This window comes from Erpetoichthys calabaricus, chromosome 11, assembly GCF_900747795.2.
Source record: "Erpetoichthys calabaricus chromosome 11, fErpCal1.3, whole genome shotgun sequence".
NCBI classification, from domain to species: domain Eukaryota; kingdom Metazoa; phylum Chordata; class Cladistia; order Polypteriformes; family Polypteridae; genus Erpetoichthys; species Erpetoichthys calabaricus.
Window position 1 is genome coordinate 63,225,171 of NC_041404.2, and position 24,706 is coordinate 63,249,876.

At 51.7% G+C, this 24,706-nt stretch overlaps 2 protein-coding genes across 4 annotated transcripts in view; both read left to right on the plus strand.

The window, feature by feature from the left end:
• The window catches only part of brd8a (bromodomain containing 8a), a 39,183-nt gene extending 26,671 nt beyond the window's left edge, over positions 1–12,512 (plus strand). Inside the window, exons 19-22 of one of the 3 annotated variants that reach the window (XM_028813194.2) lie at positions 2,788–2,965; positions 6,011–6,115; positions 6,491–6,535; positions 12,239–12,510. In XM_028813194.2, coding sequence (XP_028669027.1) covers positions 2,788–2,965; positions 6,011–6,115; positions 6,491–6,535; positions 12,239–12,298 — 388 coding nt within the window. In that variant the 3' untranslated portion in view covers positions 12,299–12,510. Of the gene's footprint in view, positions 1–2,787; positions 2,966–6,010; positions 6,116–6,490; positions 6,536–12,238 lie in introns of all 3 variants that reach the window. The other 2 variants (XM_028813196.2, XM_028813195.2) reach the window with 2 other exon arrangements.
• A 7,820-nt stretch (positions 12,513–20,332) lies between these two features.
• On the plus strand, positions 20,333–24,487 carry nhp2 (NHP2 ribonucleoprotein homolog (yeast)). The gene is made up of 4 exons (XM_028813197.2): positions 20,333–20,668; positions 22,252–22,321; positions 22,940–23,045; positions 24,173–24,487. Exons 1-4 carry the CDS (start codon positions 20,500–20,502, stop codon positions 24,296–24,298), a joined length of 471 nt encoding a protein of 156 aa, XP_028669030.1. The 5' UTR covers positions 20,333–20,499; the 3' UTR covers positions 24,299–24,487.
• The last annotated feature ends 219 nt before the right edge of the window (positions 24,488–24,706 follow it).

Here is a 24,706-nt window from a genome sequence, read left to right on the forward strand (position 1 = left end):
GCCTTCATAACATTTGAAGAAGCGTTGACCTTGAGGATCCACCAGATGTCACACAGACGCGCCACTTGAATGTTTTCATGGCTCCTTACGTTGTTTTGTACTTTTAACCCTTAAACTGCCAGAACCGGCTATAGTTGGTTCCCAGTGCAATTTGCCAGCACGCCGAAGTGTATAAGTCCATGCTGTACATTTGTCAAGCAGCCCCCTCATGACCACTGGCGCCCCCTAGCGAATCAAAATCACTGTCCCTGGGGTTCAGCCGCTGCACTAGACTGGCCTGCAGGCCTCGGCGTTGGCAGCCAGTTCAGGTGCAGTTGGCACAGTCGGTGATTTGCTGAATTTCATCAGTGGCGTCACTTGCACCTTATACATAAGAGATTGTTGCAGTAGTTTTGCAGTTCATTGCCAGTGTGTAAAATGATGAGTGTTGCAGTAATTGTGATGCTCTTTGCATGAAAAAATACGTGTTCCATTAAAATGTCACTTTTTCTTGGTGAATTGTGACATTTCCTGAAAAACCATTTGGCGTCAGGGGTGTATTAACCCCCCCCCCCCCCCCCCCCCCCCAAGCATGTGGCAGTTTAATGGTTAAGTATCAGTCTGTCATGTCGTCTCATTAGACAAGAATCCATATTAGGTGCCCATGGATTCTGCCCTCCTACCCCGCCCTACATTCATCAGTTAAGTCCAGTAAAGGGCCACGGCTCCGTTTTGAGGCGCCCTTCAGTCGGCTCCAATTGTGCACCTCAAATTCCCACTTAAGTTTGTGAGGTTTTATCAGGAGGTCAACAATCTCCTCTGTTTTTGGTGGTCCTTCACAGAGTCCCAGCGTATTCGTGAAGTGCAATCTCCCTGTCTAATCCCATGGCAGCTCTTTGTTAATGTGCCCGTTCTTGACACGTGTAGCTTGATGCCCCTGACGTTCATTGGGCTGAGTGACTTTACATGAAACACAAAGGTGCTTTGTCGTGATCTTCTGCCTTTGGGTACTCACTGCTCAGGCCTTTCTCATTCTGCCTCGTTTTGTGTTTTCTCCATCTTTGAGGGCGCTTGTGCTGGCATAAAACAGTTGGCTGAATTCCTAAGTGGCATAACAAGGCTTTGAGGCTCTCAGAATATCGAGAGGATTTTAATTTCCCCCCGTGGCCTGAGGGTCAAACATAGCGACTAAAAGGGATTTGCAACACGGTGGGCGTCTGGCTGTAAAAATGTCAACCCTGCGTAACCCAAGGTCTGGAGGGTAGCTGGTCACTGTGGGTAAACTCCGAAAGGGCCCTTTGAACTGGAGTTTGAGAGATTTTTATTACTTGGATACACGTAAATACAAAAGTGCGGCCCACCAAAGAGTCCAGCACGGCGGACATCTCAACATCCCTCGGCTGGTTTACCGTTGTGTTGTATTTCTGAGGAGGAGGTCACCGAGCTCTGTGAAGAGGGCTGGTTACTCGTCTTCTGATTTCTGTGTTGTATTTTTGACACTCGCTCCCTGGAAGGGGGTCTCTCTCTCTCTCTGAATTGCCTTTCACACGATTTCTTCCTTTTGTTTTCCCTACAAGGTGTGTTTTTTAACGTTTATTTTGTTGTCTTAGGGAGTCGGGCTGTCAAAACGCAGGGCCTGTTAAAGCCCACTGCAGCACTCCTTGGGGTTGATGTGAGTTAGCAGGATTTTCAGACCAAGTGCTCACCCACTCATTGGGACCCCCTTACAGCTTTTTTTTTTTTGGGTGGGTTTTCAGGGCTTGAAATTTAATTCTTAAAATTGGGAGGAATTCCCACTCAGCCCTTAAATTTAACACAAAGGGGGTTCTCAGACTCTTACTTATTAAGCACTTTGATGTTCATATTTGAGTCATTTTTTGGAATGTCGCCACTTGTTCTTACTGATGTTTATCTACTCAACGTTTTATAAACGGCTGTAAAGTTATTATCCAGACTTTCAAACCATTGGCCGGCCATTCTGTCATTTTAGCTTTAAATAAGTGTTTCATTTTGCGCATAGATATTCCCACTCATATTTAGTCATAAACTGGACTGTCAGTAGAGTAATAACAATAAAGAGTGTACAGAATGTAAAATAACATGCGCAGATGCAGTAAAATCCTGAGGTTTTTAGGTTTTTTCCATAAATTTCTTCCTGACCGAGTTGAACTTTCTGCAGCTTTAAAGCCAGTCAGCAGTCTTAAGGCTGTAAGTGTGACTTTGAGAGATTCCACTGAAGTGTAGTTGACACATTTGTGGCTCAGGTGGCACCCCTGTGCACTGTGATTAGCGCTGCCAGGTTCAGATCCCACACCGGACTGTCTGCATGCCGTTGGCGCGCTCCCCGTGTGTGTCTGTGCTGTTCTTCTGGGTTCTCCAGCTGTTCTCCTACAGGTCTGCTTAAGTGGTCCCATTTCTAGGGTGCGTGTGTGTGAGTGGACTCTGTGACAAGCTGGTACCCTGTCAGTGCCCTTTTCCTGTCAGTGCCGCCTCTGTAACATCATTCAGTGCACATCTCCACAAACAGAACCACCTTTGACTTTTTTGCTTTTCTTTTAAATACAAATTTGGTTCCTTAGATATGAGAAAAGAAAAAGCTGAAGGCACCGAGTGCCAATTAGGGTTATGAACGCCAGTGTCCATGGCTTAAGGGCATCATCTGGGGTGTGTCTGCCTGCCTTGACTTCTCCGTGTGCGTCTTGTTGGGAGTCAAAAGTGCATTCTGCACTACAGCAGGAGTGGCTTTAATGAGCAGTGAATTCAGACGAGTGGCTCTGGGAAACTAATGGATTATGGTGACCTTTGCAGGCCTATGGACCTGTCCACAATAAAGAAGAACATCGAGAACGGTCTCATCCGCACAACCGCCGAGTTCCAGAGGGATATCATGCTCATGTTCCAGAATGCTGTGATGTACAACAGCTCTGACCACGATGTCTACCATATGGCTGTGGAGATGCAGAGGGACGTCCTGGAGCAGATTCAGGTACCACCAGGTTACAATCCAGAAGGATTTCTTTTTATTTGAAGGCAGTTCCTCTGTCTGCTTTGCTAAGTCTCACCAACTATGGAGAAACCTCGTATGTCTTTCACGTTTTCAGCAGATTGAGTAAATGATGACCCCTCCCCAAATTAACGGTCTTGAGGTTTCATTTCCCCTGAGCTTCACGTACACAGTCGCAGCATGTAAATCATGTGGTCGTAATCCTCAGTTTTCATTGGTAGGCAGTCTTTCCCCATTGGTCAGTGGGGTTGCTAGGTTTTAATCTTGCAGTTTATAGAATACTGAGTACATACAAGTGTCTTCCGTCATGATATGACTGGAATGAAGACACATTTGGCCATCACCACTACCTTAGAACATCAGGAAAGACGTAGTAACTCCAAAAACTATAAGGACTCAATTTGGAAAAAAGTGGCGGCTCCTGGGTGTTTCCATTGCACGTGAGAAATGTCCAGTGTGGTCTGCACTACGCTCAGGAGCACTGGGGCTGAGAGAGCCTTGATGACCACACATCTCCAGGTAGTGGGAGGGTCCCCTGTTGCTGTCCGCAGTTTTCTTTCCCCCTTGTAACCCAAAGGTCGCCGATTCTCGTCTCGGGAGTCGCACTTGGCCAGTGGCCACCACAGAGCACAGTCCTTCGGCAGACGCTGTTTACCCAGCACGGCTTACAGAAGAGATCATCTTAATCGGACGGAGACAATTTCCGTTGGTCTGGTCACCAAATGCTTTTTGTGCGGTGACGCAGTGACAGACCAGCACTAACCTACTAGCACTGTGTTGAAGTGATGTCACGAATGGTAGTGGACAGCTGAGCTCGTGTCCCTTCATTATGCTCTGTTCATGTTAACTTCTCACAACAAGCCACCGTGAGGAGTGCGCTATAAATCACACCTAGCCCCAGGGTCCGCACTCACTCGGGGTCTTCTCTTTTACATCAGACATGTTAAGGCAGTTTTCTTGCCCGCTTGTCACCAGCCAAAAACAAACGCGGCTCGTGAACACGAAACAGAATGTCTTAGCAGCGTGTTGTGTGGACAGCGACTGACCGCAAACAAGTCACTTTATATCACCAGGACTCTGAGGTTTGCATGTGTTGTGCCCAGTAAGTGGCTTACGGCCTACGAATTGTCACATTTTAGGTGTTTTAACAGGACCAAAGACCACCTTTGAGAGGAGAGTCGCACTGTTTGCTATTAATTTAACTTGTGACTCCCCCAAAAGTGCATCGCCTGTCCAGCCGTCCTTTGTGTTGTGCGTGCACTGACTGACTGCCCACTGTTTGAGGGTAAGCGATACCCTCTGGCATTCACACTGCAGCTGAATTCACTCTCATGTGACACAAATCATCCCAATGCTTTAGACTGGCTGGTGCTGTTAAGTCTGAGGCGGACACGTGGTGGGCTTAAAAGTCTTCGGACCCCTTCACTTTTGTCACTCATTTTTGCCTCTCGTCAAGCACCACTCGAATTTCCCCAACACAAAAACAGAATTTTAGAGATGTTTGCACATTTATTAAAAACTACAATATCCAATTAACACGAGTACTCAGACCCTTTAATTGGTACCGCATTGAAGCTGCTTTGCCAGCCATTTGAGCCCAGGGTCTTCTCGAGTCTTCACACACCTACATTTGGGGATTCTGTGTCGCTGTACTCTGCTGATCCTCTCAAACTCCATCAGGTTGGTCTCCATGGTTCATGTCTGCACTCCACTCAAGGATATGTCCCCATGCTCTTAGGCCCATCCTGAGGTCCAGAGCGCTCTGAGGGGGTCTTCACAAAGGACTCTGTTTGGCGTTCTCTCAACCCTGACCAGTCTCTGATGCTACCACCATGACACTTTAGCCCTGGAATGAGCTAATGAGTGCTTCCTCCAGACGTGACCCCTGAACCTGAGGCCAGACACTTTAATTCGAGTGTTGCTTTCTCACACTCTGAGAACACTTCCATGCGTCTCTTACTGAGGAGAGGCTTCTGTCACAGAGCCCAGATCGGTGGAGTGTTGCAGTGATGGTCGTCCTGGAAGTTTCTGTCCTCTCCACTCAGGTCCCACCTCTCTTACCGAGGTCCTTCTCCCACGCTTGCTCAGTTTAGCTCCGCCCTAGGAGGGGTGGTCATTTTTCCAGATGTTTTCCATTTTAAGTGTTCTGGAGGTCACTGAGTGCTGTAGGATTTGTTGGGTCACCTTCCCCACAAATGTGCCTCAAGACATCGTGTCATATCAGGTTTGGATGATTTGCAAAATTTTAATTTGAGCTTTTAAACCAACAAAGTGGAAGGGAGAAGTCGGTTATAGTGGCAGTGTGCGTGCAGCCAGAGGGTGAACGCTGAAAGGTGGCCATTTTACTGTGCTCCGCTTCATAAATTATCTTGAAGAAGTAGAGGATGCACACAGAAGGGTCCGCACTGCGTTCCTCTTGATGTGTGAGAGGCTGATGCTTCAGGCGAATGCTCCTGTGCCCACCTTGAACGTCCAAAAGCGATGTGTCCCTGAAGCATGTGCCCTGTTCTTTGAACTGGTGATGTCCAAACCTGCTGGGCGACGGAGAGCAGACAACGTGCGGAGTGGTCTCTGTTAATAGCAGGCTGTCTGCCCACTCGCCCTCTGAATGGCCTGACTTTGCCATGTCGTGCAGTCCCAGCTCTGACAAACAGGTGGTGGCCCAGTGTGACCCACCGTGGTCCTTCATTCTCACCCCCACAGATGAGTCTGCTGATCAGGTGGACCGCTCCATCAAGCTGCATTCGCTCTCCTGTCCATTGAATGGTTGCGGGACCCTCGAGTCCTGTGACGTCCCCGACGGCTTTGCACATTCCAGCCCTGAAGGGTTGTCCAGCATGCACTGGTGACGTCGGTCAGGGTGATGACAAGGACTCTGAAGGTTGTTGCCAGCTCGTCGCCCTCCCATTTGCTCCGTTATGAAGACGTGATGCGTCTGACGTATTCTGTTGTACGTTTTATCCACAAGTGTTGTAGAACACAGCAGAGGACGGCCGTCTCAAAAAGTGACTTGATGTTCTCTTCCAGCAATTCCTGGCCACCCAGCTGATCATGCAGACCTCAGAGTCCGGGATCAGCGCCAAGAGCCTGCGAGGACGGGACTCGGCACGCAAGCAGGACGCCTCCGACAAAGTAAGTGTGCTGCCCGGTGATGTTGAGACATCGTGCACAGCGGCAGCTCCTCTCTCCTCTCCTCCGCTCTGCTCTGTTCTGGTGTTCCATCTTTATCATCTCCTCTTCCTGTGGGCTACTGATGCACGCCATCCATTGTCAATGACTTTTAACATCCAGTCACCCTACAGACACACGGCATACATCAGTTGTGTGTGAATATGCATGTGACATGACTACTGACTCGTCACCTGTCAGCCTCTCTCTGTGTGATCGACCCATTTCCTTGTCACTCTCTTTGTGTTTGTTTGTCTGTCATGTTGTTTATTTGTGTGGCTGTGAGTCCTCAACAGTTTCTGTGGAATCTGATTGGCGTTTCTGTTTGTCCTCTCACAGGACAGTGTCCCCATGGGCTCTCCTGCCTTCCTTCTCTCTCTCTTTGTAAGTATCGAATGAATGGCTGCAAGTCCTGGTGTGCTGCTCAGTACTGATGGGGTCATCTGACGGGTCCAGATCTTTGATGTGGCCCACCTCTCTGCTTCGGAATGAGCGGAACTTTGACGGCGGTGGTCCGAGTGACCGCTTGTGCTCTGCACCGTGTGCTTCTCTCTGTGTTTGTGATCGGCGCCCTTGTGTGTTGCGGACGCAGCGTCGCCTCTTGGCTCTGTGGTTTGTGGACCCCCAGCTTGATAAATGAAGGCTGCTGCTGGAAGTGGGCCGTGTCCTGACTGAGTTCAGATGGTTTTAGTGACAATTGTTTTATTTGTGACTTTTAACAGACAAACTTCTTAACACCTGTCAGTCCTCCTGTCAGTCCAGGTGGTCCTTGGTGCTCAGCTGCCATTCGCCCCTCCAGCTTGAATCCGTGAAAGTGCTGCGTCCTTCCTCCTGCCCTCACTGTGTGAAGTCTCTCACACACACACACACACACACATGCCGTCAAACAGGTTTAAGCTAGCGCAGTCGTGGGGGGCCGAGCTGCACGGTGGGCTGGCTCACTTGTGACACAAACAAGTACAAACAAACAAAGCTGCAGACGGCCACATTGGAGGGTCCCTGTTGCATGTCGTGTGATGGGATGAGTTTGACGTTTGAAATGTGTCCTCCACCGTCTGCCCCCCCGAGTGGGGTGTCTGATTGGATCCGGTGGTTTCTGGGCCGCTCCGTGGTCCTCGTTGTACACACGCCGCTGTTTATTAGGATGTTGGACCCCTAGACTTGTTCTCTTGTGACTCCGAGCGTCGTTTAGCTGCAGTGCACGTTGTCAGCTGCGCTCATTTAAACCGTTTTAATGTACGCGAGTGTGTGTGTGTGTGTGTGACACGTGAGTGACGCCTGAGCTCACAGAGCGGCTCCGTGTTCTTCTTGCTCATCATGCACACCTAAAAGTGCTGGACCCCTTTTAAACTGAAGAGGCGATGTGTCCGTGTGGGGGGTCCCCAGCCGGTGGTCGCCCCGTGGCTGCAGGTTTAATTCCCAGTCCCCCTGACGATGTGTTCTTGCCGTTTGTTTCTTTGCCTGAGCGCTGATCCTTGTACTCCGTTTGCTGTTTTTGTTTTCTCCTTTGACTTTAGAATCCCTGAAGCCTACAAAGAAACTCGTAACGTCGGACCACCTTCCACTCATTGGCTCCTCCTCCTCCGCGTCTTTAGTTCTGTGAATGTCACTCGGCACAGGCCGCCTGCTGACCCCTCGCCACCCCACCGACGGTGCCCGCGTGTGTTTATCGTGGTGTGAGGTGCCCAGCAGATGACCTCTCGTCATGTGTGATCTGAGGATGATGACAGGACACAGAAAACGCCTTCCACGTTACGGTGACAAAGACGTGAAGTGTGTGATGTGTGAAGACTTAAACACTTTCACAAAAGAGAGGACAAAACACGTGTGCCTTTATTCAGGAATGTAACTGAACAAAAGGAAATCACGGAATGAGTGACAAGTGAAAGGTGACGCGTCGTCTGCTGCTGCCTGATAACCAAACGGTTGCGGGTTCGAGCCTCGGCTCTCTCCCCGTTTTGAATAGTGAGCTGCTCTTCTTATTCTTATTATATAATATTAACGTACGTTCGGTTTGCGTCTGTAACACCCGCTGTGAATTGGTGTTCTTTAAATTCCTCGTTGTTTTTCTGTCAGTGACGTCATTCACGTTTTCCAAGGAGTTTGCCTCTCCCTCTGAGCTGATGGCATTTATTTGATCTTTGGACTTCGCACATCAGTCACTTCACGTCATTGTCACCGTAATGGGGAAGACGTTTCTCTGTTAGTTTTGTGTTCAGCGTGTCCTCTCGTCATCCTCGGATCACATCTGAAGTGCGTGTGTTCCACTTGACGAGAGAACTGTGGGCACCTCACACCACAATAAACACACGTGGGCACCGTCGGTGGGGTGGCGGCCTGTGCTGAGTGACATTCACAGAACTAAAGACGCTGAGGAGGTGCCAAGGGCTTTAAGGTGAGCCGACGTTACGAGTTTAGTGGTCTTAGTGTCAACTCCTTCAGGAGACTCGCCTTCTGGTAAAAGACATCAAAACTGGTACACAACCCTCAATGTGTGAGCTGCTGACATTTTGAGCCATATGATGCCACTCCTTGGGTTGGCAGTACATGTGGCACTGCCAGCACTGGCCTGTCACTTACTGTAGTTAAAAGTGCAGGAGGCCTGCAAAAGAGGGGTCTCCATGCCAGTCTGGCCAGCTCACCCAATGCCACCCACAGAACTGAGGAAAGTGGCCTTCAAATACAAACTAATCCTGAGTGCCCCCCCCAAAAAAAACCACAAATGACCTGAAAGTCGTGAGAAATGAAGATTCACCTCAGAAAGGGGGGGGGGGGGGGGGGAATGATCACCAGGGGGGGCTGCGTCACCACAGAAGGGGGAGGAGCACACGAGGAAATGGCGTCAAGGAAACGGCAAAAAAATGACCCCCACAGCCCACTGGCCGAGCAAGAGTGGGCATCGGCGTACGGAGAGCCAGTGCCATGAAGTGCGTCCGTTTATCCTGTCGGCCGCGTTAAGCAAACTCGTCTGTCTGCCACTTCTGTGGACACTGCTGATGACGAGTGCGGGCAGGGTGGGAAATTGGGCAAAGTACAGACCCCCCAAAAATGGAAATCTCAGACAAAAAGTGTGCATGAAATTAAAAAAGTGATGAAACAGTTCACAATGTACAGAACTGGGAAACATCACAAGAAACGGATACGAGTGAAAATGACCGCCCATACGTCACTCTGAGCGTCCGTTTGTGACGGACACAACAGCGTTTAAGGAATTACGAAAATGAAACGACTGTCGGTGTAATAATAATAATAATAATAATCCACTTTATTTAATGGGCGCCTTTCTTAGCACTCAATGAAATTAAACTGTCAGTCAGTCAGTGAGTGTCCAACATGCCATATCCTAACACAGGGTCACGGGGGTCTGCTAGAGCCAATCCCAGCCAGCACAGGACACACACACACACACACACCAAGCACACACTAACTAGGGACACGTTAGGATCACCAGTGCACCTAACTGGCATGTCTTTGGCCTGTGGGAGGAGAACACGGGGAGAACATGCAAACTCCACACAGGGAGGACCTGGGAAGCAAACCCAGATGGGTCTCCTTACTGCGGGGCAGCAGCGCTACCCACTGCGCCACCGTGCCACCCACTAAGATTAAACAACATTAGTAAAATAAAAATAGAGAACGATAAAAAGCAATAATTGGTAAACAAACAAAGATAACTGGCAGTAATTGGTGTGCCAGCTTGAAAAGATAATAAGAGTTTAAAACTTGAGTCGAGTGAACGAATATAAGAGGGAAGAGAATTCCGGAGTTGAGGGGCACTGGGAGACGACGCTCGAGTTGCGACATGTGGTACAGAAAGGCGAAGTGCAGACGAGGATCTGAGGGAGCGAGAGGAGCGTCGGTCTGTTGAGAGCGGGATTGTGTGTCGTGTTGTGTAGTTGACGGAGTCGCTGGATTGAGAACAGTAGCACAATTCTGAGGACGTTGTAAGCGACGCCAGCTAGGATGGCACTACAGTGATGTGTAGGTGAGGTGACTCGGCCGTTAACTGAGACTTCAGTACTGCGTTGGGTTAGAACAGGACGACGTCCAGAAATGTTGAAGAAGGCCGTCGGAGAAACAGAACTGAAAAAGAACGAGTCCTGTGTAGAGTGATGGCCGCTAGAGAGGTTTGTGTTCGTATTGTCAATTGAATCCGAGGACCTTAGCAAGTGTGGCTGTAGAGCCAGTGAGGTCCGCCGTGTCTTTATGATGTCTGAGAGACGCACCGTCTGAGGATCTGGATGGAAAGCTGAAGTGGATTTAGTGGCTAGAGAGAGCTGTGTGTCGTCAGCGTGACAGTGACATTTATTACCAAGGTGCCACCTCTAAGAAGAAGCCCCAACACAGAACCCTGCGGGACTCCCTGAGTGAAGGAAGCCCCTTATAAATAGTGAGGAGGACGAGGCCACAGAGTCGATTCCAAGTATCTGATGGGACTCGGAGTCACATGTGGAGCTGAGGTCCGCTGCCCAGAGAAGATCATTTGTGATTCTGACCAGGACAGTCGCTGTGCTGCATGCGTTTAGGACGAAACCCAAATTGAAACAAAGGGGGTCTTTGGAAAGACGGGACGACGTCTAAAAGTGTTGAAGAAGGCCGTCAGAGAAACAGAACTTACTGTAGTTGGAGTTGGGAGGCAGCTGTCTTTAGATCTGAATGGACCATCGGAGTTTGGCCGACAGTCGCTCAGGATGTTTGGGCCTAAAGCAGTTTGTTCAGAATTGGAGTAATGGAGGCTGTTAGTGGGGGGGTGGGGAGTTAACTGTAGGCGTAGTGATGTCATCATGGGGGGGATACGTGACAGACGCTTATAATAGGGGGCTGCTGAGGGAACATAACATGGCGGAGAGGTAGACGAGTTGTGAGCCGTGTTTAACAGAGCGGTCACTAACGGTCACTAGGCCACACTGTCCGTCTCGTTGTCGATAGAAGAGCTCCGGTATTCTGTTACAATGGCGTTCACTTTTGTGTTTCAGTATCTGATCGGAGGACATCTCCTCGTGTGCCCCAAGTCCCGTCGAGTTCAGGTGTGAATTAATGACACGGCGGCGCGTCTTTTAAGGGAGCCGCAGACACGCATTGTGAAGGACAGACGGCCGAGATTGTAAGGAATGTGTGAGGGTCTCTGAGGCCGAGCCTTTGATTTACTGGGAGGTAAGCGAACCGCAGATGTGACCCGAGGGCGAGGTGTGATGGCAGAGCAGCGGACCTCCTCGTTGATGTCGTCCTAATGAGTCGGCACGTCGACGTGTCTGTTAAAATCCGCCAATAGTGGACACCGAGAACACAAAGTTGTTCAGACGGTAGAAACGCTTGATGACAGTTTAGGGGGTCTTTCTGTAAAAGGTGAAGGTCTGCAGAGTCGGCCAGCTAACACTTCCAAGGACGAGGCGCCGCTGACCATTTTAGGTCTTTGTGGTGTGTTGTTGCCTCCCTGAAGAACGGGATTTGGAGATGGTGACAAATGGCAGGCAGGTCTGTGTGGACCCCCCGTCTGTCCCGTTACGCTCGTTGGACACGTCAGCGGCTCCAATTTGTAACGCCCTGCACTTTTCATTCCAACAGATGGTGGCATGGCACACTGCCCTGCAGTCGACTCCCTGTTGGTAAAGGTGCCATCTGTGGGCTCTCCAGTGTGGTGCCCCTCTTTTTGTCACCTCCATGAAGCTTTGTCTTTTAGGGCCGTGTGCAGATGTATCCACACACACATGATGTCATGACGTGAGCCCTCTTAGGTGTGCAGATGGCATCGAAGACGTGTCGGCACGATGACCGGGTGTGGATGTGGTGGTTGTGCCCGCTTGTAGACAGGAGAAGTGTTCATTAGTGCCGTGCGATGTGTGACAGTGACGTGAAGTTGGCGTCTGTGGCGCTCGTCGTTTTGTGGCCTTCATGTGTCTGATTAGCGTGAGGATCTCTGGGTTTCTTTTTGAAGTGGCGTGGCATGGCGTGGCGTTGTGTCTCTCCTGTTCACCTGGTGCAGGTGCGCCTCACCGCCGTGTGTGTGTGTGTGTGTGTGCGTGAGAGCAGAAGGCCACCGGCCTGACTGGGCGACATCTGCTGACTTGTTGCTTTTCATTCACTTAGGACGGAGGGACCAGAGGCCGCCGCTGTGCTATTGAAGCAGATATGAAAATGAAGAAATGAGGAGGAGAGGCTCACAGAGTGCCACCGTGCCAGCAGCAGCGTCACCTCCAGCCCTCAGTCAGTGCCCTGCGTGGCGCCACTGTAAATTAGACTGTTGAGGCCTGCCCAGTGCCGAGGATGGGCACTTGGCCTGCGGGTGAAGAACATGGCGGTCAGGCTCATCACGTCCTGGCCAGAGAAGACAAGCGGTGTGTTGGCCGTGTCGTGGGGGCACCTTGGGGGGGACGAGGCTCTCGTTTTGCACAGGAATTTGTAAATAAAGTTGTTTGTAAATTGGCGGCCCCCCCGTTTGTGTTTCTCTCCACGCCTGAATGTGGACCCCCATGTTCAGCGATGGCCACCAGTGGCTCCTCCACTACTGGGCACTTCACGGGAAAGACGATTTGAATGTGCGAGACCTTCATCCTCACACACTGACGTGGGTACCTGGACTGGCGATGCCACACTGGCCACTGCTTGCTGGGATCGGCTCCAGCTGTCCTGCGCTTAAGAGAGGACAACCCTGGTGATGCACTCCTGGCTCTTTGGGTGGCACCGAGCGAGTCCCCTGGCATCCATTCAGGTGGCAGTTAACACCAAGGAACACATCAATCAATGTGGCAAAAAGGGGACCTGGACACGAGGAGGGCATGGCACACAGCTGGGCTCTCCTGGCACCCTGTCTGTCTGTCTGTCCAGTTTACCATTGGGACCCTGGAGGAGTGGCAGTGGTCTGGTGGACCAGCACACCTCCCTTATAGTTGAGTGGGACCTTCGTCGAGAACGGGACACACTGTGGCATCTCCTGGTCCCGAGGGTCTGCAGACTCCAGGAACCCCAAATGTGCTCATCACTCGTCCAACATTTTCATTTATCTGTCGAGATCCCTCAGGAGCACAGCGGAGGGGCACACTGGGCATCGCCAGGAGGGAGACCACCAATGGCGACACTGCCGTGTGCCCACCTGTTCAGTCAGCCAATAAAAGGGGTCAACTTCTCACGACAGCCATCAATCCACCCGAGCAGTGCCTTAAACAGCTGGCGTGCGGCTCTTCCAGATGTTGAAGTGACTTTCTAAACGGTGTGCCAGTCGCTCAGAGCCGTTCGCCGGTTGTTTCGCTCGTTTTCTTCGTCATGTTTGCCTATCGGTGCCTAGAAGTCCTGCTGACCCCCCCAGAGTTGAATTGCTTTATCTGAACTACGTGATGTCCCTCAGTTAGTGACCCGCCGTGCCATGTCCTGTGTGTAGATATTCACGGGGGCTCTTTGGACGGAGCCTTACGTGTTTTCAACCGCAGATCAGCGACTGGAATTTAATACAAAGCCACGGAAACGGCTCTTCAAGGGTTAAATAAGAACAGGAATTACCAAAAAAAAAGTCGGGCCGCGTGTGCCCCTCCATCATCTGTGCCAACACTCAGTACAGTACAGGGTCCAGGCCTAATACTGGCACGTTCACTGGCACGTACACCTGGAACAGTGCGGTGGGAGGGGGCGTGACCTTATGCAAATAGACGTGGGCGGGGCTTCGTGCGGAGACTAAGCAAGGTTGAGGTACGCGAGCTGCAATTTAGCTTTCCAATCAAAGAACGAGGGAATGTGAGCTTAGGTGTCTGCCAAGGGGCGCACTGTGCCGGTCAGCGTGGCCTTTTTAACCCGCTGGCGCGCACCTCATGAAGTGATGCTTAGAGTCCCTTCAATTGCTTTCTACAGTGTAAGGGCCTCCTCCTCCTCCTCATTCAGCATTCTTTATTGTGCACGATGCTAAAGACCAGGGGTCTGTCCGAGACCACCTGAACTTTAACAAAGTCACTCAAGATAAAGGCGTATAACTAGGAAGAGGAGGACGAGAGAAGTGCTGACTGGGCAGCAGGGAGAAAGAGCGAGTGCGCGTGCGTGAAACCCCCACCCCCGCTCTTCAGGTCGTCAGAGAGGCAGTGGGCGTCAAACGGAGCGACGTAACTTCGGCTCATTTGTTTTTGTCGTATTAAGTTGTTTGAGTCTAAATATTTCATTAAGAACCAACAAGTTATTCCAATGTTAAAGTTAAATGACGTCTGCTCTGAGAACTTTCATCGTCGCTGTCGTTCTTATAAGGCGCTTATGTTAATTGCGACTGTCTCATTGGTTAATGAACTTACAACAGACGCGCACTCCATCTGGTGGCCAAGGTCAGTACTGCGACTTTATGATGACTATTTCTAAGATTTTACAAGGTGATTTTTCCTTTATGTGTAATTTGAGAACTGATTTGTTTTATTGTAGACCCCCCCCCCCCCACACACACACACACACTTATATGTATATCTATCTTTGCATATTGAAATATTGAAGTCTGGATCTGAACTCTTACTTTCCAAGAGTTTTAATCGACTCTCTGCTGCGAATGCCAGCTCTCCCTGTGCCAGCAGACGTCCTCCATTTCGCACAGGGAATGGCGAAGGATTTGCTTGAGATGACAAACACTCCCTGCTTGCTGCTGCCCTCACTTCCAACTCCCTGCCACGCTGGCAGCTTTGGGGTTTTCATGTTAGGCTCACAAACGTTTCCTGAACTGGTAGACCGTAACTGGCAGTGCCAGTGCACCACGTGCTCTTCTATGGGCTTCTCTTCCAGATGCAGCGACGGCCACACACAACACATGACATCCATGGACATTTAGAATACTAAGATGTACACTTGGCGTCAGGTGTTAAACATGGGGGCACACTGGCACCCCGTCCCAGGATTGGTCCTGCCTCCCACAAGATGCCTGCTTGGCTGTGCACGACCCTCTATGGCATCTGTAATAAATGTCAAACCCGCTCCGGGCTTAGGACTCTGGTTCTCCCAAACTTTGAAGGAACATTAAAACATCTTCGGAATATGTGTTTACTTACTCCGTCAATCTGTTCTCCCAGCAAGCATAGAGCGGCGAGGAAGGACCAATCCCTGGATAGGGTGCCAGCTCACCACTACCGCTGTGCCACCGTGCCCACTTAACTGTTAACAGTATCCATTATTTAAATGAAGGTAACATCTCTCTCTAAACTTCACTGCACTTCACCCTGACAGTGAGATCAAGTAGACATCTTGGTACTCTAACCACAGATGGCGCCAAGGGCAGAGCTCGGTCATCATCATCATCATCATCATCATCACCACCACCACCTGTAGATTCAATTGAATTTGTGAGCTCCGCTGTAATCAAACAGGAATGGCAACAGCAAGGTGAGTTACTGCAGCAGGAGCTGCCACTCTGCAGGCACAGCAAACGGGCCCAGCAAGCGGGCACCCGAGGAGGCGGTGAACTTGCCGTTGCCTCTGTGGCGCTGCAAACCTGCGGTTGCCTTGGTGACAGACAAGCGGCCCTCGACCAACATGTCAATTGCGTTTTGGCGTGTCGCCCCGTTTTTGGGGGTCTCAGAGTTCCCAAATCTCTCCAATTGAATTCCTTTATTGTCCTTGTATGCGCCAATGAGGTTTGATATGCAAATCCTCCATAAACGGATTTTCCTATAAAATGATAAAATAACAAAAGTGATAATAAGGCAATCAAAAACAATGAGCCACATATGACATGGGCGTGCCATGCCAACAGTGCCAAGGGTCCATAAAGCGGCTCAGGCTGTGTGCCCGTGTCCAGTGAGGTCGTTGGGATTCTGCCGGAGCAGCTGATTGGCTGGCTGACTGCGTCTCTGACAGACTCTGGCATGGCTGAGGTGGCAACGGGTGCTCTAAATGCCTTCCAGGACTGGTGGCTGCCCCCTGATAATCCTCTGTGCCCTCAACACAACCCGCCAATCAGCTGCGGCAGAGCTGTGACTCCACCCTCAGATCTAGGGGGCTACGATATTCTGAGTGTCTGAGTGGGCACTGAGAGTGAGCGGTTTGACTTTGTCCCTCCTGTGTGCCACTCGGCTGTCACCAGCTGATTACAATCAGGTGCCTTAAACTAATTAATGACATGCATTGAACTTCAGTGAATTTCGTAAATCCCACCCATCGATGTGAATCTGAACGGCAGGACCACTCTGACGCCGAGTGCCACCAGAGTAGAATACGGGCGTATGCCCCCTGCTGGCATGAGAATGGCCACGGCTTCATGCCAACTTTAGTGTTTAGACATCGTGATGTCAGCCTGGAAACGGGGGGACGCAACACTTATACACGAGACCTCCAAGCCGCCCTGCACGCCCCACACAAGACCACAATGTGCTTTACAGGTCAATGCGGACCCCACCAGAGAAACCAACATGGAGGTCTTCAGCAATGCAGCGAAGGAAGATAAAGAACCTCCAGTGAAATGTGGCGGAGGGTCCATAGTGGGGTCCTGGAGAGAGCCGAGGGTTAGCAGGACAATTCAAACACGCGGGGGTCCAAATGGAGTCCTGAGCTCAGTCCGGTGGGGGGCCTTTGGCAGGTGCCATACTGGAAGAACAGAAGGAGCAGCGGCCATCAGAATGGGCACACGTGGTGGCCCTCCCAGGAGTGGGCTGTCTTGTGGTCTCACTTTGGCCGTCCTCTCCAAATTGTCTTCTGACCGCCAGTCACTCCGTTCAAACTTCTGGCTGGTGACACCTCGAAGGAAACGGTGGCTTGTCACTGGTGATGAGACCTCCTGCCACCATGGGGCCACCCAGACACAGAGAACAGCAGCCAGGTGGAGTGCCGGTGGCAGCGCCTGCGTCACACGTGACGATGAGGTGACTCCGCTGGCCCTGAGCGCCGACACTGGTGGTCCTCCTCACCGCAGCTGCAGTTTTGTTTTTGTCCCTTCCACCGAGGACAGACTTCTGTGTGGTCACTCTGTCATAAGGCCCAGACCAGCAGAGTGTCACAGTTGTCCTTCTGGAAGTAGCCCCCCATGTCTACCCAGGTTCTCTCTGTGTCCTCTCTGCCATGTCAGCCCACTTTGAGCAGGTGGCCCTCTGTGCCAGTCCCAAACATTCCATTTGAGAATCGCTCCGTTGTCCCCAAGGAGGACGTAAGCTCAAACAACAACCGTCAGCACGTATGTCATTATAACAGAAAACCAGGTGACACCCCAAAACACGCAGGAGGTGTGGTAGAGGTGGCAGTACCCGAGGTCACACCGGCCTGGTGACGTCACAAACCTCTGGAGCGAGAAGGCCCAGCTTGTAGGCTCCATGGGTGGCTTCCTCAACCCCATGATGATGTGACACAGTAACGTGGAGCAGACATTTAGAGCCCACCATGCCATAAGACGTGTGGAGACCCCTCAACGCTGCAACTCTCCAGGTGGCTCGCTCTTTGCTACTAACCGGGCCAGTCCTTCGAAGTGACCACAGGTGGACCTCAAACATCTCCATGCTGACTCATAGACTGGGGGGCACCTCAGTAGCACATCGCAGGTTTTGATTTTTAATTCATTTGCTAAAATTCCTCAACTCATAAAGTTTTGGTTTTGTCCTTCTGAGGAAAAAAAGAAATGGAAAGGATTTGTGACAAAAAAACGGTGACAAAGTGAAGGGTCTGAAGACCACGTGCAGGCAACGGGCGAGTCTGACGGAGCTCACAGGGGACCCGAATGAAGTGCTCAAAGTTAGGGGGGTCCGGTGGACCCCAGTGATCATCAATGAAACAAGACGTCTTAGTCTGCTTGTCCACGGCAGAGTCATGCCCATCCCAGCAAGCAAAGAGCCCGAGGAGCCAGACCACCACAGGGTGGCACACACTGCCAGTCCCACTCGTGGGCACAGTGAGAACGTCCCAGTGTCTCTGTGACAAGCAGTCTGCTAGAGGGTGGCACTTTGTGTCATTCTGGAGAAGTGAGGTGACAGGAGTTGACAAGCTTGTAGGGTCAGGCTGTCAAAGTGCAGACGAGGACAGGACAGGGTCCGTGTGTCAGGCAGGCCCTCAAAAGGGGGCTTCTTGTCCGTTTTGTTCCTTTGGATTCCTTTGTTTAACTTTCTATTGTTAGTCGTTACGTTTCGGTGAATCTTCTTCTCCGTTCCTTGGGTTTTGTGGGTGGTCCCCCAAGAGGCGGGGTCACCGGCCCATCACTGCACAGGACCGCCTATAAAGGCGGAGCCATCCCTCAGCCCCTTGCGCTTCGCTGAATGTGACGAGGTGTGCGACTTCTCTCTTGTATTATTTTGGTGGCTTTCTGCTTTTCGGCCCCCTTGACGTTCTTTGTCTTGGGTGTTTGTTGCCTCTGATTTGCCGATTTTGAAGGCTTTGCCTTTGTGCTGTTTATTCATAAAGACCCTCTTTGTGACTTGCTGCTCTTGCCCCCTCTAGTGGGCATTTTTCTGATTTTTTTTTTGTGCTCTCCAGTTCAGAGCAGAACGCAATTTAGAAACAAGAGTTGTGTGGTTGTTGTGGTCCCCGAGTTCACGTTAGAGCCGCAATGCATGCTGGTCCCAAGAAGGCAGGAGGTTCGAGGGCAGGTAGCCCAAGTCCCAGATGATGGCGCCAGAGAGCAGCACCATGTGGCACGTCAGTTACAACATGCAAGTGAGAGCTTCACTGGGCTGTGTGCAGGTGACAATGGGGACCCTGGAGCTCCGTGTAGCCCCACCCAGTCGAATGCCCCTGACCCATGTGACCACGCCCAGCTAACTGCCACTCAAACACGTAGCCCCGCCCAGCTGTCTGCACTACTGATGGCTCCTCCCCCTAATTTACCTGCCACTTAGGCATTTCTGAGATGTTCTTGTTCTGCTCACGCGTGATGGCGCCACCGTGTGGCATGTCCATTTACAGTCCGAGACATGAACTTCGCTGCACCCACCCTGCACTCTGGAGCCCACAGGGCTCTTTCTGGGCCGTTTACCTTTCATATCCGTCACTAATGCTGCCACCCTGGAACTTCAGACGACCTCACTAAGGACTCGCTGGAGTCACCCAAAGACGTCCTGCTGGACTTGTCACCACACTGTCACCAGACAATCCGGTGGAGTGACGATGGGTCGAGGCTGTCCCTGTCCCTTCTCCAGTGCTTCTTGTTTTATGGCTTTCTTTCATTTTCTTTGTGTTTTTATTGTTTTTCAGACTTTGACGTTAGTCGCTGTAGACGACGCTGAACAATAAGATGAAGGAAACCAAACGGGAACTGTGGACGTTTAATTCAATTCTTCACTTTCAAGTCCAACAGCATTTGAGTTTGATCTCCCTTCAGGACAGCAGAATTCCCTTTAAGATGACACATAAGAGTCACCCTGTAAGGCTCTGAATTCACGTAAACCCCCCTAATGTGGGAACTTCAGAAGAAACGTGAAGATTGACTTCATGAGGTAACCAGACATCACAAAAACGAGGAGTTGTGTCAGCAATTTGAAATATTAAGATGTGCCCTTCAGTTTAAAGTCTAAATATTGTCGATTGTACCAGAAAGGTGTCACCTGTCACCCTCTGATGGACGTCCTTAGAGGGCTAATAAAAGATCAGAAATCCAAGACGACCTCAGATTCAGAGTCACTGCCCTTGAAATGGTCGACAATGACATCTGCATGTCCTTCTGACACTGTGACTCTCATGGGGCTCGGACCACCGAATATCAAAAACGACACCCTCCGCATGCCCACGTTGCCGATCCCCATGTGGCCCCTCGTATCCCATTAGGGTGCCCCTCTGCGCTCGCTGATGCACAAGGACTCCTATTGGTTAACTCGCTTCCTGCAGTGTGTTGTTTTCGGGTCACAAACAGGGTGGGCGCCTCAAAAAGGTGTCGACGTCCTGACTCACTGGACATCGGGGGGGGGGGGTTCAGGAGTCTGGAGGCGACGGACAAAAGAAAAACGAACCGAAGAGAGTTCAACACAAAACTCCTCAAGAGCGGCGCTAACCGGCCCTCCGTCCGCGTATCTGTGTCCGTCCACCCGCTCGGTGAACTCACGCCGGCTGCCGGCTTCTCAACGGAGAGTCACCGGGCGGCAGGCGCAGCTTGACGGTGCTCGTGTGTTAACGCACCAACTCAGCGGCAAGCATGATTGGCTGAAGGCTGCCACTAGCAACAGCATGATTCGCTGAGTCGATTATGACTGACATTTATCCCGCCCATAATTTCTTCGAATCGGTGGGAAGGGGCGCGTACAACGTCACATCCGTGGTCTTTATCACCATTGACCCGGAAAGGAAATCGGCTACGCAGCACGTGTGCTCTTCGTGCGCGCGCTCGGTGTTGTTGTTTGTTTCCTTTCACAGTTTAACTCGCGTTTGGAGTCGAGTCGACTCCGCAGTTTTTTGTTTTGTAAAGCGGAGCCTTGGACTCTTTCGCTATGACAAAATCGAAGAAAGAAAAGGCCGCGATGGAGGAGGAGGAGGAGGCGGCAGCGTCAGGTGGTAATGAGAAAACGTACCAGGAGCTGATCGCCAACGTGAACGCCATCGCACAGCCGCTGGCCTCCAGGAAGCTCAGCAAGAAGCTGTATAAGTGCATCAAGAAAGGTGGGGAGCCACAGAAAGTGTGTGTTTGGGGGGTCGGGGGTCGACGAGGCCCTGTTGCGGTGGTGTCGTGGCGGTGTCCGGTCCGCTGGTAACGTGAAATCGCGCATTAAGTGAAAAGCTGGACGTGTGCGAGTGTCTTCTGTTCGCCCGTCCTTTGCGTTCGTCACACCGCCGCTGCTGCCGGGACGCCAGTCCGCTACAGGCGGGCACAGATGAGCAAGAGGCTGGCGGTAGACGAAGTGTGTAAAGAGACGCCACCGGGGGACCTTCATCGCATCACATCGCCTCCAGGACCGCGTGGCGTGAAGTGCGTAGTCGCTGAGCTCCAAGACTCTACAGTTAAGAGACTAAGAGATAAAATGACGGCGACATTAATAGACGACTTTCGACCGAAATCTCCGTGCCACCTGGGTGCTGTGCCTGTCACCGACGTTTGTGACAAACGACTTGTAGAGCTCAGCAACACGGAGTCACGTAGCCCACGGCACAGGCTGGCCCTCGTGGAGGATGTGGGTGGGCTGTGGACTGAACTGAAGCCCCCACCCAGTCTCTCTGGTTATCCTGATGGCAGCACAAGAGAAGGTGCCAGCGTGTTCTCCGTGCCCTGGAGGTGGTGCCTGTGACTCTGCAGAGCCCCTCCGACCCGTTTTATGGCCCGGTGTGGTTGTAGAAATCGTTTAGTGTCTGGGAGGGCTGCCCGTGTGTTGTGCCCACCCTCTCCACCAGAGTCCTGTTGATACTGCAGGGTTTCTAGTGCCTCAGCCCGCTCCCTGGTCTTGCCAACAATCAGGAGAAGACTGTTGTCCTGTCACCGCCGTCCTGCCTCCTCAGTGTCATTGGAGATGAAGGCCACCACAGCTGTGTCATCGACAGACTGCACAGAGATGGATGGCACAGTCGAGTACAGCAGAGGACTCGACACCCAGCCCTGTGGAGCGCCAGGGTGAGGGAAGATAAGGTGTGACCACCGGTGGTCTGCCTGTCAAGAGGTTAAAGACCCCATGAAGTGTGCAGATGCAGGTCCCTGAGCTTACTGCTGAGCTTAAAGGGGTTTATTGTGTCGACACACGGCCATTCACACACACCTGTGCCAACATGTCTTTATAGCCTCTCGCTGGCACTGCCAAGTGTGATGGTTTCTTTCTCTTTAGTAATTCTGGGGTTTTTGAGAGGAGGTTGTTGGTGGTCCTAAGAGTGTTTACTTGTTGAGCGTCTGGTGACAAAGTGATGTCCAGCTACGCGAAGGAGATAAAAGGCAGCTTAGGGCCCGTGTGGTGATTAGCAGAGCCATGCGTATAAATGGGCATCTAGACACTGAAGGGTCCGCAGAGACTCAGACCTGCACGCTTTGGGGACGTGGGAGGAAAACCACCTGCATGCTTTAGGAGACCTTTGGATGGATTTGAAGATCTAGGAGTGGGCCTGGTGTGCCTCATCCTTCACAAGTAAGCTGGCCCTGGGCGGCTCGGACCCCTCGGTCCCGCACCACACGCCTGGCACTGTTTCCCGTTTCTATGAAGCCCATCATGCAAGTCACACGTCATTCCCAAAACTTGACCCGTCATTTTCTTTGTGCTTTTCAGCCACCAAGATGAAGCAGGTCCGGCGTGGAGTGAAGGAGGTGCAGAAGTTCATTAACAAGGGAGAGAAGGGGTGAGTGTGCCACTCTGTCTGATTGTGTCGTGTGCCCACCCCCAGTTTGCGAGCCCCTTTCACTTGGAGCGCACTTTGTTACTTGTGGAGTACTTGATGCCATGCTCTCCTTTTATGTGTCGAGACCACCAATACATAGGTGAGACCAAGAAAAGGGGGGCAGTGAAGGTGCAAAGCACAGCGTTTGGTCTGTGCCACTCCTGTGTGCATATAGCGCCTTACCACTCGGCTGGCAGATCTCCATAGAGAGACAGGGACAGTCCCACTGCCGGGCACTCAGGTCATCACTGAGACAGATGGCACAGCAGTACAGTTTGTTGATGCCCTCCACCATGTCACTTAGTCAGTGGCAGACGGTGGCACCAATATAGTTAAAAATAAATTAAAAAGTCAAAATGGAGTTCAAATCTGCAGATTTGAAATGCGAGTGACATTACCAGCCGTTGTGTGTCTACTGTTGGGGGGGGGGGGGGGGGGGGGGTAGCAAGAGGCCATCTGTCTCCTCAGGTCCATGTCATTGTCCCCGCGGCGCTCAACTGCAGTGCGCTGCGTCCCCATTCACGATGTGTCGATGTCCCTCTCGGCTGACTCCGTGTTCATCTTCTGTCTCTCCCACAGGATTGTGGTCCTTGCTGGTGACACCCTGCCGATTGACGTCTATTGTCACATCCCCGTCCTGTGTGAAGATAAGAGCATTCCTTACGTCTACATCCCCTCTAAAGTGGTAAGTGGGGCGCTGCTCTATTGGGAGCCTGTTTTGGACCCTGACGTCACTTGGGTGGGCTGCCATGACAGGGGGACCTTGTCTTCTGTCCAGAACTGCACGTGTCAAGTAGCAGAGGGGACCGGAAGGCTGTTGACGCTCTTTTTGGGAATAACGAATTGTACCCTGATGGCGTCCCCCTCCACACAGCCCTGCTCGTGGCTCGACTCTGAACTCCAAACTGTGGTGACGTTGGCCGAGCTGACACACCGATGAAGGGTGTCCCCTGTAGTGTCACTTGTCATGTGCCCTGCTTCTGCTTGGCTGACTTTTGTGTTTCGTGTCCCTCGCGTTCTTTTTGAGGGCGCACCTTTGAGCGGGACGAGTCTCACGTCGCCTTGTGGATGGCGATTGTTGAAAACGCGAACGTCCGATTGTCACTCAACTGGGCGCTGGCTTCTGCTTTGTTGTCATCTCTCCTAACGTTTCTGCATCAGGTGACGGCTTTGAATTTCCTGCCACGTTTGCTTTGGTGGTCCCCCCAGTCGCTGTTTTCTGCAGTTTTTCCCACCTTGAACGGGTCTGTGACCTGTGAAGGCAGGCAGGTGGTCCCTTCTGTGGGCCCCTTCAGTTCACTTGGCGTTCTTGCCCTAAACTGACCAACTGTGCACGTCCAGTAGGAAAGGTTTATGTGTTTTTAGTGAAGGACGGATTTATGTAAAAATGCAAGCGGGGCGGGGGGCTTCCTGAACTAAAATGGCGTCTGCAGGCGGGTCCGCGCCCTGAGCTGGCATTTCCAGGGTTTAGAAATGGTGGTGTGTGGACGTGGCAAACAGAAATCGCTGTGCTGTGACCCAGCAGTGGCTTCAGCAGCTCATCTGCGTTACCCGGCCTGGACTGGCCTGAGCTGTTGTAGCAGGACCCCCGTCTGTCCAGCTTGGTGGTCTCACTGCTCTTTGGGCATTTGGTTTACTCCATGAACGCTTTTACAAAGTGACCGTGCCAGCCCGGACCGAGCCGTGTGACGTCCCCGTCGACTGTCCGAGGCCACCGTCTCTGATTTGCTGTTAGCGGGGCGAGGTCACCCTGTTGTAGAGAGACCCCCGTCCGCTCCTTCATCTCACTCCCGTGTCCCCCTTGTGTTTCAGGACTTGGGCTCGTCTGCGGGGTCCAAGAGGCCCACCTGTGTGTTGATGATCAAGCAGCACGACGACTACCAGGACGCGTACGAGCAGTGCTTGGACGAGGTCTCCTGCCTGCCCGCCCCGGTCTGAGGCGCTTGGCAGCCGTCTGGACTTTCGGAGAGGACCGGAAAGGTGTTTGGTGTGGCAGCAGACGACGATGACAAGGACGAGGAGCGCTAAAGCTGCGCCCTTCGTCAAGTCCCCCTTTTTTTTTTTTTTTTGTTTTTTTAATGGCTCGTTGCCGGTGACACTTGAAATAGATTCTGTTTTTTAATTGAACATTTCCTTTTGTTTTCTTCATCGCAGTATGTGCTGCCATCTCCCACAATGCCCTGGGCTGGCTCTGTTGGGCATCATGGTCGCTGGCTGTCATCTTGTGAATTGTGTGCCCACCCAGTCCGATTCTGAGAACAAAACCTTCACCAGTGTGTGCCAAGGCTGGGGTCCCGCAGTGTGAATCCCAACTTAATGGAGGTTTGCAGCACCTCGCCCTCATTT

Excerpts from the sequence above, each read along its gene's own strand:
- nhp2 (XM_028813197.2), top strand. The coding sequence starts at position 20,500 with ATGACAAAATCGAAGAAAGAAAAGGCCGCGATGGAGGAGGAGGAGGAG. Across the intron at positions 22,322-22,939 it reads ATTAACAAGGGAGAGAAGGG|GATTGTGGTCCTTGCTGGTG; the intron begins GTGAGTGTGCCA and ends TCTCTCCCACAG. Across the intron at positions 23,046-24,172 it reads TCTACATCCCCTCTAAAGTG|GACTTGGGCTCGTCTGCGGG; the intron begins GTAAGTGGGGCG and ends CTTGTGTTTCAG.